At 47.3% G+C, this 16,787-nt stretch overlaps 1 protein-coding gene across 1 annotated transcript in view; it reads left to right on the forward strand.

Annotated features, from left to right (window-relative positions):
- Positions 1 to 15,920, forward strand: part of wnk3 (WNK lysine deficient protein kinase 3) — a gene marked incomplete at both ends in the record, with an annotated part of 91,218 nt that extends 75,298 nt beyond the window's left edge. The window contains 14 exons of the mRNA XM_084333486.1: positions 284 to 327; positions 465 to 594; positions 903 to 1,019; positions 1,122 to 1,223; positions 1,337 to 1,385; positions 2,329 to 2,481; positions 2,590 to 4,829; positions 5,127 to 5,373; positions 7,767 to 7,852; positions 10,332 to 10,675; positions 12,753 to 12,985; positions 14,434 to 14,589; positions 15,057 to 15,220; positions 15,339 to 15,920. Of these exons, the coding sequence (XP_084189612.1) occupies positions 284 to 327; positions 465 to 594; positions 903 to 1,019; positions 1,122 to 1,223; positions 1,337 to 1,385; positions 2,329 to 2,481; positions 2,590 to 4,829; positions 5,127 to 5,373; positions 7,767 to 7,852; positions 10,332 to 10,675; positions 12,753 to 12,985; positions 14,434 to 14,589; positions 15,057 to 15,220; positions 15,339 to 15,920 (4,647 nt within the window). The remainder of the gene's footprint in view (positions 1 to 283; positions 328 to 464; positions 595 to 902; positions 1,020 to 1,121; positions 1,224 to 1,336; positions 1,386 to 2,328; positions 2,482 to 2,589; positions 4,830 to 5,126; positions 5,374 to 7,766; positions 7,853 to 10,331; positions 10,676 to 12,752; positions 12,986 to 14,433; positions 14,590 to 15,056; positions 15,221 to 15,338) is intronic.
- Between the last annotated feature and the right edge of the window lie 867 nt (positions 15,921 to 16,787).

A 16,787-nucleotide genomic window follows, 5' to 3' on the forward strand; every position in this document is an offset into this window, starting at 1 on the left:
TGTGATGATGAATAAACCTCTTGAATCTTGCATCTACAGACAGTTAACCGACTAGTGTGGCAGTGAAATGGTTAACCTTCTGTAGTGTGGTAGTGAAAGAAGACTCAACAACAAGGTCTCTAAATACATTTTCAGATTTAAACTAACCAGCGTTAATACAACAAAATGCACGTTTTGTTTTCTGTTATCATCTGTGTATATTGTTGACTTGGCTTAATTTGAATCAGACGGCTTACACCTTGGTTAATGTGTTTTCTTCTGTGGATTGATGTAACTCCCACAGGATAGCCCACACCTGTCTGGCACAGAGCGACATTCTTCTTCAGGGTATGTCTGATATCACCACTCCCTTGATTGCCTGTTGGAGCGGTCTGGCCAGATCAGATCAGATCAGATCAATGTCTAAGCATTGTTACTATCACATAGTACCGTGCCAGTTATTATATAATCTGTTTGCCCTGCAGGTCTGTTCCAGCCAATGGAGAAGATGCTCTGCAGCTCATGGCCAATGGGAAACTAGAAAAAGTCAAGAGGAGGACCTCCTATCAGAGGCCAGAGAAAGTCTCACACCAGTTTCAACTGAGCATGCTCCAGGTGTGGCAACGACCCATACAAGTCCATTTAGAACTTTTTTTTTAACAGCCAACACACTTGTCCTTGTATTGTTGATCTATTCCACTTGGAATATGAATCAGAACGTATACAACCTCTACTGTCTTCAACTGCAAATGCACGGAAGAACACTAAAAAGATGACGTTTGAATATTCAAAACAGACATATATAAGTTCTTCATCCAGAGGGTTCAAATATGAATATTGACTGCATGTACAGTATATTTGATACCAATAGACAGTATTTTCTACAGGCAAACGTCATGACAGTTATTTCTGTTCCCCTGTAGGTGTCTGGCAGTGGAGACAATATGGTGGAATGTCAGCTGGAAACCCACACTAACAAGATGGTCACATTCAAATTTGACAGTGAAGGGGATGCGCCTGAGGACATTGCAGATTACATGGTAAACCACGCTTCTTCATTCTCTTCATTTGTCTCAATTATTGTCTCGCCTATTACTTATTAGTAAAAGTGCAATGACTTATAAACCGCTGTTTCGTGACAGGTGGAGGAGGACTTTGTCCTTGAGCCTGAGAAGGAGAGGTTTGTGGAGGACTTGAGAAGCATTGTGAAAAAAGCCCAGGAGCTTCTCCAGACACACTTACAGGTCTGTTGACCTCCGGACTCAACATCTGGTCTCTTCTGCTGCCTCTCTTAAATGTGGTTGTTTTTAATGAAAGGATGCTTGAATATGAACGTGAATCTATTTCTCCACACTAGACTGGATCTGTTGACCAGTTGCATGTGAGCACCCCCACTGGCTCTGCAAGTGAGTTTTCCTAGCTATATCTACATTTACATTTAGTCATGTAGTCATTTAGTCATGTAGTCATTTAGGCATGTAGTCATGTAGTCATGTAGTCATTTAGTCATTTATTCATGTAGTCATGTAGTCATGTAGTCATTTAGTCATATATTCATGTAGTCATGTAGTCATTTAGTCATGTAGTCATGTAGTCATGTAGTCATTTAGTCATGTAGTCATGTAGTCATGTAGTCATGTAGTCATGTAGTCATGTAGTCATGTAGTCATGTAGGCATGTAGTCATGTAGTAATTTAGTCATGTAGTCATGTAGTCATGTAGTCATTTAGTCATGTAGTCATGTAGTCATGTAGTCATGTAGTCATGTAGTCATGTAGTCATTTAGTCATTTAGTCATTTAGTCATGTAGTCATGTAGTCATGTAGTCATTTAGTCATTTAGTCATGTAGTCATTTAGTCATGTAGTCATTTAGTCATGTAGTCATTTAGTCATTTAGTCATGTAGTCATTTAGTCATGTAGTCATGTAGTCATGTAGTCATTTAGTCATTTAGTCATTTAGTCATGTAGTCATGTAGTCATTTAGTCATGTAGTCATGTAGTCATTTAGTCATTTTATCCAAAGGGATAAACATGTCAGCAGGAAGGGTACAACTCTGGCAGCTAAGGCTAAGTAATGTTTGTCAAACAGTGTTGAACTTGAGTGCATAGTAGTATAGACATATTAGCATAGTAGGCAGTAGTATCGGCATAGTAGATACAGTAGTTGTGTAGACATAGTAGCAAAGTACATAATGGTAAAAGACAGGAAGACTTCTCATATCCACTTTGAAAAGTGCATGATCGGCAATGACTCAATCAATGAAATCATGTACAACAGATTGTGTGACATAGCATAATGTAACGTGTCGCCATATCTACTAACTACCGTATCTCTCTACTTACCCAGTGGAGTCAGTGACCCAGTCCTCCCCAGTCGGTCGTTGGCGCTTCTTCATCAACCAGACCATCCGACACAGAGACTCTCACTCCAACCAGGGAGCCGCCACACCGCCCCCCACTGGAGAGATGAGGGTACCCCAGTCCCCTAAACCAGAGAACGGTAAGGTCTTTCTAAATGGTCGTTACAGCCGTGGCTGATTAACCTCTTGTCCTGAGTGGGCCGCATAACAGAAACTAACCCCTGTGTCCCTCTCTCTGGCGGCTGTAGAAGGGGAAGGATCCCAGAGGTCGGACTCCTTGCCAGGAATAGCCTCTCCCCCCTGCCCCACCCTGTCTGCCTCCTCTCCTCCTGTGTCCACTGTCTCAGCCCCTGCCTCCATGTCCGCCCCGGCCGCCGCTGCCCCCGCTCCTGACACCACTGCCTCTGACAGCGTCTCCGCCCCAGCCTCTACTGCCTCTCAACCCGCTGCCTCCTCGGCCGGCTTTGATCTGCCGGTCCTCGCTTCAGCCGCTGTCGACCAAACCCCCGTCACCGCCCTCCCCACCCTGTCCGCTGCCCCGGCTGCTGTGTGTGTAGCTCCCATCCCCACGGCTCTGACTGAGGTTTTTGCATCCCCCGGCACCAGCGGTAGCTCCACCGTGGGCCTTGCTGCCTTAGGACAGTGTTTGTCTGGAGGGAACCACTCCTCCACCCCTGTTTACTCCCCCCCTCCTCCTGCCGCTGCAGTGACAAGTCCTCCGGTCAGCCATGTTGGCTTGGAGCAGCAGCAGACACTGGCCCAGATAAGCAGGCCAACCCCAACGCAGCCTCAGCTACAGCCTCAGGCAACATTACAGCAGCAGGCTCTACCGCTCCCCCAGCAGCTACAGACCGTGCCACTTCAACAACAAATACCGCTGGCACAACAGTTACCTGTACTAGCACAACAACAAACACAACAGCAAGTGTACCAAGACCAGATCCAACTGCAACAACAACAGGCACTACAGCAATCGCTCCAGCAACTACAGCAACAGCAACTGTTGCTGCAGCAGCAGCAGCAACTAGCGCTTCAACAACAGCAGGCAGCCGAGGTGCGGATGCTACCGCAGTCCAGTCACACAGAGCTGCAGCAGCCTTCTGTGCCTCTCCAACAGTCCAGTCAAACAGAGCTATTGCAGCCGTCTGTGCCTCTCCAACAGTCCAGTCAAACAGAGCTGCTGCAGCAGTCTCTCCAACAGTCCCTACCGCCAGCTGAAATGCTGTCAATGCCCCAGCAGACTCAAATGCCTGTGCAACAACAAAAAACACAGTATACCCCACAGTTACTGCAGCAGCCCCATTTACAGCAGTTACCACAACAACTCGTGGTGCCCCAACCAGCTGCGGTGCCTCAACAGCAGGCGCAGATTGACCTGCAACAGCAGCAGGCGGCACTACAGCAACAGCTAATTCTACAACAGCAACAAATACAGCAGCAGATACAACAGCAGCAACAACAACAACAGCAGCAGCAACAACAACAACAACCGTTGCTTATGACTGCTGCAGCCATACAGCCCGAACACGTTGCACCGCAACCAACTCAGATACTACCCCAGTCAGTCAGTCAGCACTTTGTTCAACAGCAGGCAGCACAGCCTCTGAATGCTGGCCTTGTACAGCAACAACAACAACTACAACAACCACAGGCCCAGCTCCCCATGGAGCAGACACAACAACTTGTACAGTCACAGCAGCTGCTGCAACAGATTCAGCAGCAGCAGCAGGAGGTGGTTAAATCCATGGAGATTCCCCAGCAGCAGCAGGCTCCACTACAGAAACAGCCCTCCTTCCAACAGTCAGAGTCTGAACTGTCCACAGGAGAGGCCAGTGTCACAGAGGATACAGGCAGCCACTCTGCCCCTCCGCACCCCTCCTCCGACTCCTCTCTGCCCCCCCTCCCTCTGGGTGCCTTCGACGCCTCCTTGCCCCCTCTCTCCCTCACCAAGACCCCGTCCCCCGCTCAGCCCTCCTCCGTGGCCGAGTCGGACAGCGAGGGCCCCCCCAAGATCGAGTTTGAAGACAAACGCATTAAGACGCTGGATGAGAAGCTGAGGACCTTGTTGTATCAGGAGTATAGTGGGGCAGCGCTGGCGGGGGGAGCTGCTGCTGTGGCCTCCACCTCGGCCCACACCTCAGCAGCCTCCACGTCGGCGGGAGGGGACGAGTCATCCGAGCCCCACTCGCTCCACCCCTCTTTTCCTCCGCCCGCCTCCTCCTCCGACACCTCCCCTCACTCCTCTTCCTCCACCACCTCCTCCACCACCTCCCGCTCCTCCTCCACCTCCCCCGACCGGGAGAGGGGGAGAGAAGGCCGGGACGCTCCCCCGGCGCCCGCCTCCACTGAGACGGGCCCGGCAGAGCGCCGGCCCGGGCCGTCTCTCCCCTCTGCCTCCGCCACCCCCCCCTCCTCCCTCCTGGCCCCCCCACGTGATGACTCCACTGGGCCCCAGCACTCACCTGTGCCTGGAGAACCAACCGTTCTTGTAAGTGATTTGATTTGACTGTTGTTTTGAATCTAAATTCAATTGAAATGTTATTCAATTCAATTCAATTTATTTATTTCTCTTCTAAAATGCTGTACAAATCTGTAATTATGCAATGCTCACAAATACAATGCTTTTCTATGGTTGGATAAACATGGCTCCTCTTGCTTCCTGTTGATCTTTGTGCTGTTTTTGACATCTCTCTTTCTCTCTGAGTTCTCTCAAGCCCAGGCAGCCACTCTTACCTGTTGCTGTGCCTTATTCCCCTTCCCCCGCCCCGCCCCACCTAATCTCTAGGCCGCCCCCCCACACTCTGACACCAGTATCCAAGGAGATGCCTCGTGGCCCCCCAATCAGCATCCCATCCCCCTCCGGTCCGGACAGCAGCAACACAATGCAGGAGGTGGATATTTTGGCCTAAACCTGACATGTCCTAGTATCAGAAATCCTGTTAGCAAGAAATCCTGGACTCGCAAATTCAAAAGCTGGGCATGCAAACTGCGCCACTCCGCCAGCTTGTTCAAGAAACCCAGAGTCCAGCAAGGTAGTGTCTTCTTAGAGAGCGAGCGAAAGAGAGAGAGAATGGGTACGTGTCGGGGCATGATCCTAAACCCTACTGTCTAGCACTAGTGTTAACATAGAACACGTGTACCTTTCTAAACTGTCAGCAATTAATTAACTTGTTTAATGCTAAATAATTCCCTTTTGCATAGTGTAATGTGACTGTAGTCCTTGTATAGTGTCAGTGTTGAAATCACTTACATGCATTATTGTTTTTTGAATTATTTGATTTTGCCAAATTGCTCTTTTACAAAATTTTCTTTTCTTTTTGCATGGGTTACTCCCCCTGGGAAAAGAGCAGTGGAGGGTAGAGGAAGGCGGTGGGGGGAAGGTTGGGGGTGGGCACAGTGTAGGAACAGGTTGGCATCAGGATTCTGATGAGCTTTCTGAAGTAACACCCGGCTGGGCCCAGGATATGACCTCATATGACCCCCGAGTCAACTGGCATTGCCAACGCCAGCCATCTCACCTGCACCTGCTGAGTAATTGACAGCACCATGCACCTCAGCAGTAATTGACAGCACCATGCACCTCAGCAGTAATTGACAGCACCATGCACCTCAGCACCAGGGCTCATCACCACAGACGGATATATATATATACGATAGATAGATAGATAGATAGATAGATAGATAGATAGATAGATAGATAGATAGATAGATAGATAGATAGATAGATAGATAGATAGATAGATAGATAGATAGATGCTAAGCTATTATGTGTGGTCAATTGCTATTAAGATTGCACTTTACGGCAGCTGGGTGGCGCAGCGGACTAAGCGCTCGTCACCAACGCGTGAGACACTGGTATCGAATCCGGCTGTCAGCGTTGCTTCCGGCTTGGCCGGCCGTCATACTGGCTCAATTGGCAGAGTCAGCGGGAGGGAAGCCGGTGGGTGGGTCCGGGTCGTTGTAAACAGCGACTCCTACAGTTCGGTCGGGGCGCCTGCACAGCGAGGGAAGGATCTGGAGGGAGGTAGTGTGACCTTCCACACGTTACACTCTCCCAGTGAGAGTCCGCGCTGCCAGGTGAAAAGAACTGGTGGGCTGGGTACACATGTGTCGGAGGAAGCATGTGATAGTCTCCGCCCTCCCAGATTGACGGTAGGGGGTAGAGTGCGCAACGACCAGGAAGGGGATTGGGAATTGGCATAACGACTAACATTGGGGGGGGAGAAAAACGGAAAAAGAAGGGGGGGAAAGGTAATTAAAAAAAATAAAGATTGCACTTTACATGGCAGAGTAGGCTCATACAGTATCACTCCAACAGACTTGCATACTGTATACTGTAGATGCTATGTTATTTATGAAAACAAATTCACATATTTCATATATGTGATATGCTAGCTAGATTATCATAATTTCGTCATCATTTATAGTATATATTGTGCATATTCTCAAGGGCTTATAGGTTACTATCAGGTTCTGTCTTACCTGGGTAGGCTTTTATTTTTTTACGGCTAAGCTTAATCATATAATTTCTTGTAGACAATATCCTTGCATGTATTTGTGTTTATTGGTGTGTTTAGCATTAGTTTAGATCCATGTATAGATACTATTGTTTAAGAGAGCATATGAATGAACATAATGTCCCTTATGTTCAACATATGTGTGTCTATATGGAGATGGTATCATTAAAATCATAAGTGTACAAACGGCAGCAACACATGTCAAGCTGCACATATTCATGTTGACCTCAAACAACACATCAAATCCATATAAACACTGCTCTGCTAATGTCAAGCGTCCCAGATACCAAACATTGCGAGCAATATCGCTGTGGATCTGCATGCAGATTTCCAAATGTGATATTGGTCCCCGGTGTCTGGTATATGAGTGGGTGAGTCGGTGAGAATGAGAAAGTGGATGTGTTGGGTGGGTGGGGCTTACACTGTTATAAACATTCAACTGACCTGCCATATATGCCTTTTCTGTTTCATGACTTAATTAATAGAATTAGTTTTGCTTTATTATTAAACAAGTATTTACCACCCCTTCCGACCCCTCCCCCACCCCATAACGCACGTTGGCTTTAATAAGCATGCAGTGTTTACTAGCATAAAAGCTTGTTTATTACTTTCAATGTAATGAAGTGACACAACATAATGTTTAAACTTTCTCATAGTCATGCATTTATACCATGTAGGTTGTTGATGTGGGATGTTGGGCCAGTGATTTTTAACACTGTTTCTGTGTCCATGTGTGTCTGTCTGTGTGTTCATACACATCCCTCCATCCTGTTCATTATTCTGTTCCTCTCCGCGTGTGTCTCCTCATCCATGTGAATGTATGTCTCCATACCCGTGTCTCTGTGTCCTCGTCTCGCGGTCCTCGTCTCTCCCCTTTCTGTTTTTCACCCCCCCCACCTTTTTATCAGATGGACACTCCAGCAGCCAAGCTGTGAGAGAGGAGAGAGAGAGCCTCCCACTAAACCCATCGCAGTCACGCAAAGGACGCTTTCAGGTAATGTGTATATACATATATTCCAAATATGAGCTAATATCCTGGTTAGGGTCTTAGGTGTTAATTAATTAATGCATCTTCATATCCTGATTATGAATATCCCTGTAGACGTGAGTAAACAGAATATGAACAGAACTTGAACTATGAACAGCCATGGTCAACACAGCCAACACAGCCATGTTTTCAGGTTGTCCGTCTACACGGCTGTTTGTACGTCTCATTCTCGTGAACGCCTTGAGGGAATTTCTTAAAGTTTGGCACAATAATGTCCCCTTGGATTCAAGGATGAACTGAGAAAATGTTGGTGGAGAGTCTGCCTGGCGTGGAGACTGAAACATCCACTCAGTACAGACGACTACTTTCATTGGTCTAGGTTAACCACACCCCCTTGCTTAAGCCCCGCCCCTGTTGTATCTCATGAACCGTTTATCATACAAACTCACGGGTGGCGTCATTGAACTCAGCAGGGACATCCGCTTACATTGGTCTATATTTGCCCAGACCCCTTTCATGTCTCGTCATATATTGATATTCCACGTCTCGTCATAACAGTTTGTCACGGAGACTTGCGAGTGACGTGAGACTTGAGACGTTGGACTCAGTGGAGAGATCTTATTTCATTGATCTGTGTTGAAAACAATTATTGGTGGGTGGCTAGGTGGTGCAGTGGGCAAGGCGCTCACCACCAATGCAGGAGACGCTGGGTTCGAGCCCAGCTCTCCGCATTGCTATCAGCTTGGCTGGTCGTTCATACTAATACAATTGGCAGTATTAGGGGGTGGGAAGCTGATGGGTGGGGATCGGACGTTGTCGACAGTGACTCCTACAGGTCGGTTGGTGCGCCTGCGCAGCAGAATCAGGAAGCGACGGGGGCGGCGTGCCCTCCAAACGCAGACCCCAACGCTAAGAGATCGCGCTGTGCAGGTGAAAAGATGCGACTGCTGCTTCCTCGAGTACCAGAGGGGACACGTGATGTAAGGCTTAGTCCACATTGCAGCCGGCTTGTGGGAGGCATGGCCTAACAGCGTTCGAGACAGGGGAGGGTAGAATTGGACGATGCGAAATTGGGATGGGAGAAAAATTGAAAATGGGAGAAAAAGTAGATTAAAGTAGAAAACAATTATTGGTAATGTCAGAGTAGTGCCTCTTTTTTTTCTTAGACAGACTTTAAAGAGGTACTCTGACATCACAGATTAGGGTGGGGCAGAGTGTGCAGCAGGATGACAATATCAACCACAAGGGCAGCAAAATTACCATGTGTTTATATACTATTTAACCCTTTAACTACCACACTATAAAAGGTTAACCCTTTCATAGTGTGTGGTAGTGAAAGGTTAACCTTCTGTAGTGTGGTAGTGAAAGGTTAACTCTTTACAGTGTGGTAGTGAAAGGTTAACCTTCTGTAGTGTGGTAGTGAAAGGTTAACCCTTTGCAGTGTGGTAGTGAAAGGTTAACCCTTTGTAGTGTGGTAGTGAAAGGTTAACCATCTGTAGTGTGGTAGTGAAAGGTTAACCTTCTGTAGTGTGGTAGTGAAAGGTTAACCGTCTGTAGTGTGGTAGTGAAAGGTTAACCTTCTGTAGTGTGGTAGTGAAAGGGTTAACCGTCTGTAGTGTGGTAGTGAAAGGTTAACCGTGAAAGGGGCTCAGGTCTTTTAATGTCTGCAGCAAACTGCTGCAGATGTTCTACCAGTCTGTGGTGGCTGGTGCCCTCTTCTTCGCTGTGGTATGCTGGGGGGGCAACACCAACACAGACAAAATAAACAAACTGGTAAAAAAAGCAAGCTCTGTGGTGGGAGCTGACCTGGACAGTCTGGAGGTGGTGGCAGAGGGGAGGACGAGGAGGAAGCTGTATGCTATCCTTGAGAACCCCTGCCACCCTGGTTATGATGAATTGAAAATGGGGGACCCTGGTGGAAACAAGACGAAAGTCTTTCTCTGGTCTGCATCCCCTTAACAATTGTATGTATTGAGATGTACTGTACTGTACCCATTCTGCAATCTGTTAATAAACTTTTCAATCAATCAATCAAACCCCCTCAGTGATGAGCTGACCGCAATGCGGTCCACGTTTAGCCACAGACTTATCCCCCCCCCCCCGACATACCACAAAGCGCTTCGGGCAGTCCTTTGTACCGGTGGCAATCAGGCTCCACAACCAGGCAGGGCCAGGACGGGCCAACTGCCGTGGACTGGAGGAGCTGGGTTGTGGACTGGAACCAATTAATTAAATTATTTAACATCATGATTGGACTTGTTTTTTTTTATTTTCACCACTTTTAGCTCTATGTTAGCCCTATTTGAGCTATTTCTATCCCTATGTATTTGTCCATCTTGTTTTTAACACATACTAATAAGTGTATGTTATGTATTAACTGTTTTTACTGTTTTTAAATTGCTGTTATGTTGTAAAGGACATCTGAATCTCCCCTCTGGGATACATAAAGGTTTTCAATTCAATTTCAATTCTCCTCTGCCACCAGGTGACTCCGGTGGCCCAGGCCGCTGAAACATCTCCCCACAAGGAGGCGCCCTCGGGTCAGGGTGGCGGCCATAGGAAAGTCGGGCGCTTCTCCGTGACGCAGGCCGAGGCCAAGAAGGAGGAGGGACTGACCGACAGCTCCAGCGTGTCTCCGGACCTGGAGAGGGAGAGGAGGAAAGCTCGGGGGAAGGAGGGAGAGAGAGAGGAGGGTAAGAGGACCCCGGCATTGGCCCACCCGCCCCGGGGCCACGGGCACGGACACTCTCCCCTGGGCAGCAGCGATGACGATGAGAGCGAGCTGGAGGACGAAGACCTGAGGAAAGAGCTGCACAGGCTCCGGGAGAAGTGAGACTGGGAGGGCCGAGAGGGGACAGTGTTATCTGTGATATTCTGCTTTCCACTTGACTAACCACAATATATATACACAATATCCATATTTGTCTGAATATGCCTGCATTAGGGCTGTCCCCGACTAAGGATTTGGATAGTCAACTATGATTGGCCAAAATTTGCCGTTAGTCGACTATTAGTCTACAAAAAAATAAAAATAAAAAGTATAATATATATATATATTTATTTTTATTATTTTTATTTTTTAATCATTCCATTTGGGCTGTGGGGGGTGCTTAATGTCTGAAGGAGTCGACTGAAGGCTTCTTGTCCTCTGCAAAAGCATGCAATTGGTCCACTGATGGATACATCTTGATATTGTCTAGTCGTGTGTTCATTAGATGGGTAGGCAGTTAGCCTCTGGTATGCGTGCCATTAGCGTTAGCCACACTTCTAGGCCTCTTTTCTTTTGGAAAGAATGATTAAAAAAAATTTAATAAAAAGAAAAATTATAATAATATATATATATTTTTTTGAATTCGACTAAAGGCGCTCGCATAGTCCAGCAGACTGTACACAGAGCAGACTCCGCGGATGTCTGCGCGGCTCTTTGAGCTTTCATAGTCGAGCAGATCTCAGCGGACGTCCGCGGTCTATTTCCTACATTTCTCGCACCAGTTTTACTACATTTCCCACAAAAAAAGTTATACGCACTTGAATAACAGGTAGCGAGATGCAATGTACCGTATAGGCTTGAGGTGGACAGCGCGTGGTGCTGAAATGAAACACGCATTGCATGAAATAAAAGCACCAGTTTTATTTAAAAATATTGGAAACGGAGATAACATTCTATGTTATCTCCGTTTCCAATATTTCGAAATAAAACTGGCAATTTTACACACTTCATTTAGAAAAGCCATTCAAACATCTCTCTTGGCACGAGCGAGTGGTCAGAGTAAAATGCAGATCGGCGTCACATTAAATGCAGTTCGATGTCAACCAAAACGCCGAGCAGCGTTTTGTGTGACACCAAGTCAGCGGCGCGGATGTCCGCGCGTCAGAAAATAGGAGCGTCGCACCTGTGGGTCTGCTGTCCGCTGAGATCAAAGCTCAAGAGTCCGCGCGGACGTCCGCGGAGTCTGCTCTGTGTACAGTCTGCTGGACTATGGGAGCGCCTTAAGAGGTTGGCAGTCGACTACGGCTCCTTTCGACCGATTAGTCGACTAATCGACTAATAGGGGTCAGCCCTAACCTGCATATAACCCCTCTATATACTTACTTATACATCTGCATATAACCCATAGCTCTGTATGATAGCATGTACAATAATGCTGTATATACCATATATATATTTATTCTCACCACATATGTACTGTATCTATCCACACCTGTCTGTACTTACCTGCACATAGTAATTTTACATATCTGTAGATACTATATCTATATATATCCTACTCTTACTAGTTACGCTGCTAGCCAGTATGACTACAACCATACTGTCTTTACACCTGTATCACTGTACATATTATATATTACAACTCTGTACATACATCTGATTAGCACTACACTCAGTAGTGCTCATTTGTATATTTTGTACCCAGTTTAATCACATGTACATTGTATATTGCTGTTGCACTTGCACTATTACATTTACACTCTGGTTGGATGCCAAACCTCTTTTCGTTGTACTGTACTTATGCTGTATTTTAATTTAAATTTGATTCATTTAACCTTTATTTATCCAGGCAAGCAATTAAGAACAAATTCTTATATACAAAAGCAACCTGTCCAAAAAGCAAAGGCCTTTTGTGGGAAGGGGGGGTGGGAGGCTGTAACAAAAACAAGGTTATGTACATGCATACAAGTAAATAAAATACAAAATACAAAAATACTTCTGCTGTATATAATGACAATAGGCCTACATTTTAATCTAATCTAATCTTAATTATTTTACTCTCCCCTTGCCTTCTGCCTTGAATTTCTCCACTACACCCATTCTGAAATCTGTTTCCTCCTCCTCTTTCTCCCCTCTCCTTGATCCTCGTCCTCCCCCTGTGCGCTCTCCGCATGGACGGTATCCCCTCCTCTACAGGCACATCAAGGAGGTGGTGTCGCTCCAGGCCCAGCAGAACAGAGAGCTCCAGGAGCTGTACAGGCAGCTGCGTTCCCTCAAAGACCCCAGGCAGACTCTGCCTCTTCCCCTGCCCAGGACCCCTCCTCTTCCTGGACCCCCGACCCTCTCCCCTCGCAGGCCGCGGCCGGCCAAGGTCAAGCTCCGGCCTCGGCCGCACTCTCACATGGACAACAACGGAGTCGCGCACCCCGGTAACTAGTTTTCTCTCCTGTATCCTTTTCTATCTTTATGTCTCTCTGTCCCTCTTGAATGTCTTTCTTTTTGTTTCTCTCTCTTGCTTTGATTATGTCAAAATTAGGGCTGCCCTGCTCATACACTCAATTAGTCAATTAATGGGTCTAGGGCAGCGGTTCTCAAACTACGGGTCGCGACCCAAAGTTCCAGAGAAAGACGAGATAATAGCGTTTTAGTGGAATACACTAAACATGTTGTAATTTTTCGCCTGATTATCGTATCTTCCTGAAATCAACGCTAGATTATCATTATTATCCTTCCTTGTGCATACATGAAAAGAGCATTGGACCACGGGGCTCCGCCGCAGCGTCCTCAAACTTAACGGCACACAGCCACACACACACACACACAGCCGCGATCGCGGTAGAAAGACATATCAGATCAACGATAAAATGTATATATAGTGTTCTTACCTTGTATCTGATGTAGCCTAATGCAAAAGAAATAATCCAATTATCTCATCGCCATTTGAAGTACTGGGCCGGAGGTCCGTGCCACGTTCAACAGCATTGCATATTGAGGGGGGGGGGGGGGGGGGGCAGCCTCGCAGATGTATAGTTGAAACAGGTTACCTCGCCTGAGTATTTAAACCCCACCCGCACGGCTTGGATCGTCCCAGAAAAGAAACTAGACCATTCCCAATGGGGTGCAATGCCAACTGGAAGGCGTAGGCGGCGGTATTTGCCCTTTTGCGAGCTCAGACCCATTCCCAACAATAACATCAGGCTGGATGGATGAAAATGAATGGATATTGCTAATAAAAGAAATAACGATTAAAACCCGACTATACTCGGGTCTGGCGCTCAAGCGATGGCGAGTTAACCCGACTATCATCGTGACAGGCGCTGAATGAGTTAAGTGTGGGGTCGCCAAACAAAATCCTAAATAAAATGGGGTTGTGGTATAAAAAGGTTTGAGAACCCCTGGTCTAGGGACTTGGTTGACCAAGATTATTATTAATATATTTTTTGTGGGGTTTTTAAATTTGAAGCACCTCATAGATCGGCAATCTCTGTATTTCCTCAATTCTGAGCCACCTGTGTGATGCAACTAATCGCTATTGCCCAGCTGGCTACACTGTCGTCCAGGAAATGCCAACTGCTAAAGTGATACATCTATTTGTATAAGCTAAGAAGTGTTGTGTTTGGGTGAAATGAATCTTAGGCGAACCGTTTAGGTGGAAAAAGAGAAAGTTAACCGGCTTTAGGGAAGACGTGAGGGAGTTGGGGCATTCCTTGACCCTTGCATTCTCAATGAGGGCAAAGTTGTAGTGATGCTGCTAATTCATTTTCAGTCATTTATTGAACATTTTCGGTGGGAAAACCATACCAGACAAATTGTTATTCAATATAGAAGTGTTATGTGTGGAAGAAGATCATTAAGTGGACACGATCATCTCTTCCAGGGCTCCAGCAGTCCAGTAGTTTCTCCGGTGGTGAACAGAGCCGACTGCCCCCGTACTGCAGCCCAGAGCATCCCACCTCACTGACCACCAACCCAGAGCACCCCACCTCACTGACCACCAACCCAGAGCACCCCACCTCACTGACTACTAAGAGAGGTAAGAGCACCCCACCTCACTGACTACCAAGGGCGGTAAGGCTGGTCAATCACACCCCACCTCGCTGACCACCAAGAGAGGTAAGGCTGGTCAACCCAGAACACCCCACCTCGCTGACCACCAAGAGAGGTAAGGCTGGTCAACCCAGAGCACCCCACCTCGCTGACCACCAAGAGAGGTAAGGCTGGTCAACCCAGAGCACCCCACCTCGCTGACCACCAAGAGAGGTAAGGCTGGTCAATCAACCCAGAGCACCCCACCTCACTGACCACCAAGAGAGGTAAGGCTGGTCAACCCAGAGCACCCCACCTCACTGACCACCAAGAGAGGTAAGGCTGGTCAATCAACCCAGAGCACCCCACCTCACTAACCACCAAGAGAGGTGAGGCTGGTCAATCACACATGAAGGCAACATATAGTAAGTGATGATCGATAGTTAAGAAAATGTCCCTTTTCTATCTTCACAGACCACAGTCCTCCAAGAAAGAGCACATTCACAGATGAGTTGCACAAACTGGTGGATGATTGGACAAAGGAAACGGTGGGCCCCGCCCCTCCCAAGCCCTCGCTCAATCAGATCAAACAGATTCAGCAGGTGCAGGAGTTGGGAGGCTGGAGCCAGCCAGCGGAGGTAAAACAGGCTAATATATCAAAATAACAGAAATAGTTTGTAGTCATAATTGTTTCATCATAAATGTTAAGGTTTTGCAGTCATATTGGCATGGTATTCATAGCTACCGTTCATGCAGGTGGTTCCACCTGGTTGGTTTCCAGTGGCACCACTGAATCCCCAGACACCCCCGGCCCCTGCCAGCCTGCCCGTGGCACCTCCATCTCCATACCCAGGGGGTGGGGGTCTGGCCACCCTGCGCTCGCCAGGACCGCCGCCACAAACACACATGGCTCAAGTTCCACAGCTGCAGCAAAGTTTACACCTCCATCAACCACTCCAGCAGATGTCTTATCAGCAGCCCCCCCTCCTCCAGCAGATACCACAGATACCCCGGATGCAAAGCCCCTTACTGTCTCAGTCCCAGCCCATGCAGCCACAGACACAGCCCATCGCCCAGCTGCCCCACTCACCACCTCAGAGCCAACCTCTGTTGCCTTCCCAAATGCCCCCGTCTTCGATGCCCGCGGGCGGATCACTGCTGCCTGGCCCTGGCACCACGGTGCCCACGGACACTGGCGCTGCCGCCGGGGGGACATTTTGCTCCTGCTCCTCTTCCTCCTCCTCCTGCTCCTCCTCCTGCTCTACTGCTGCTCTGCCTTCCAGTGCCAAACTTCACCCAACACCCCCCACCTCCACTCTTCCCCTGGGACAGCAGTGAACCCGAGGGGAAGAGAGAGGTCCACTCAAAGGAGCGAAGGACAGGGAGACTAGTCAGAGCGATATGACGGGCTAATCGATGTTGAAGAGTGGATGCGTGTGTGTGTGCGTGTGACAGGGAGAGAACGGTGGGACTGAGAATGAGAATGAGAATATGTATTCCAGTGTATTTCTTGATAAGATGGGGGAGTGAATGTGAGAGGTGGTAGATTATAGCATGTACAGAAAGAGGGCGATATGGAACACAGGGGCTGAGGGTTATGAATCTAGTGTTTGGGTGTCAAGTTGTATACATTCTGTAACGTGTGCGTGTGTGCATCTGTGAGCGTGAGTGTGTGTGTATGTGCAGTCATTTGCGCTCTGAGGACATATCCCTTCTATGTTTTGACACCGATTCTTGGTCATGTTTTTCATTTCGAATCCAACTCAGTTGGACCTGAACTCTTCCTAAGCAGAGACATGAATTTTTTTTGTTTTTATTTGTCAATGCTTACATTGAAAGGACTATGAATTTTTAAAAGTGCAATTAGTAACTGTCATCAAAACTGATCATCATGTATTGTAGTGACTTGTCTGTAAGGCATAAACAAAGTATTTTTGTAAACGTATAAGCCGCCTATAGCACAAATGTTTCAATGAGCAGTGGAATATTAATGCAGTTACAGCAACAGCATGTTACCCCGTAGAGCATGGTAATGTTACCTGGCTACCATCACTACCACCGCACAACTGAGCACACACTGTGTGACGCAGTATAGTGCACGGGCACAGGCACAGCATGTACGTAGTGTATATTATTTTACATTGATTCATAGTGGTTAATTAGAGAGGATTTGAACTAACTAGAGTCACATGATAATAATTAAAA

This window comes from Notolepis coatsorum, assembly GCF_963971535.1.
Source record: "Notolepis coatsorum genome assembly, chromosome: 17".
NCBI classification, from domain to species: domain Eukaryota; kingdom Metazoa; phylum Chordata; class Actinopteri; order Aulopiformes; family Paralepididae; genus Notolepis; species Notolepis coatsorum.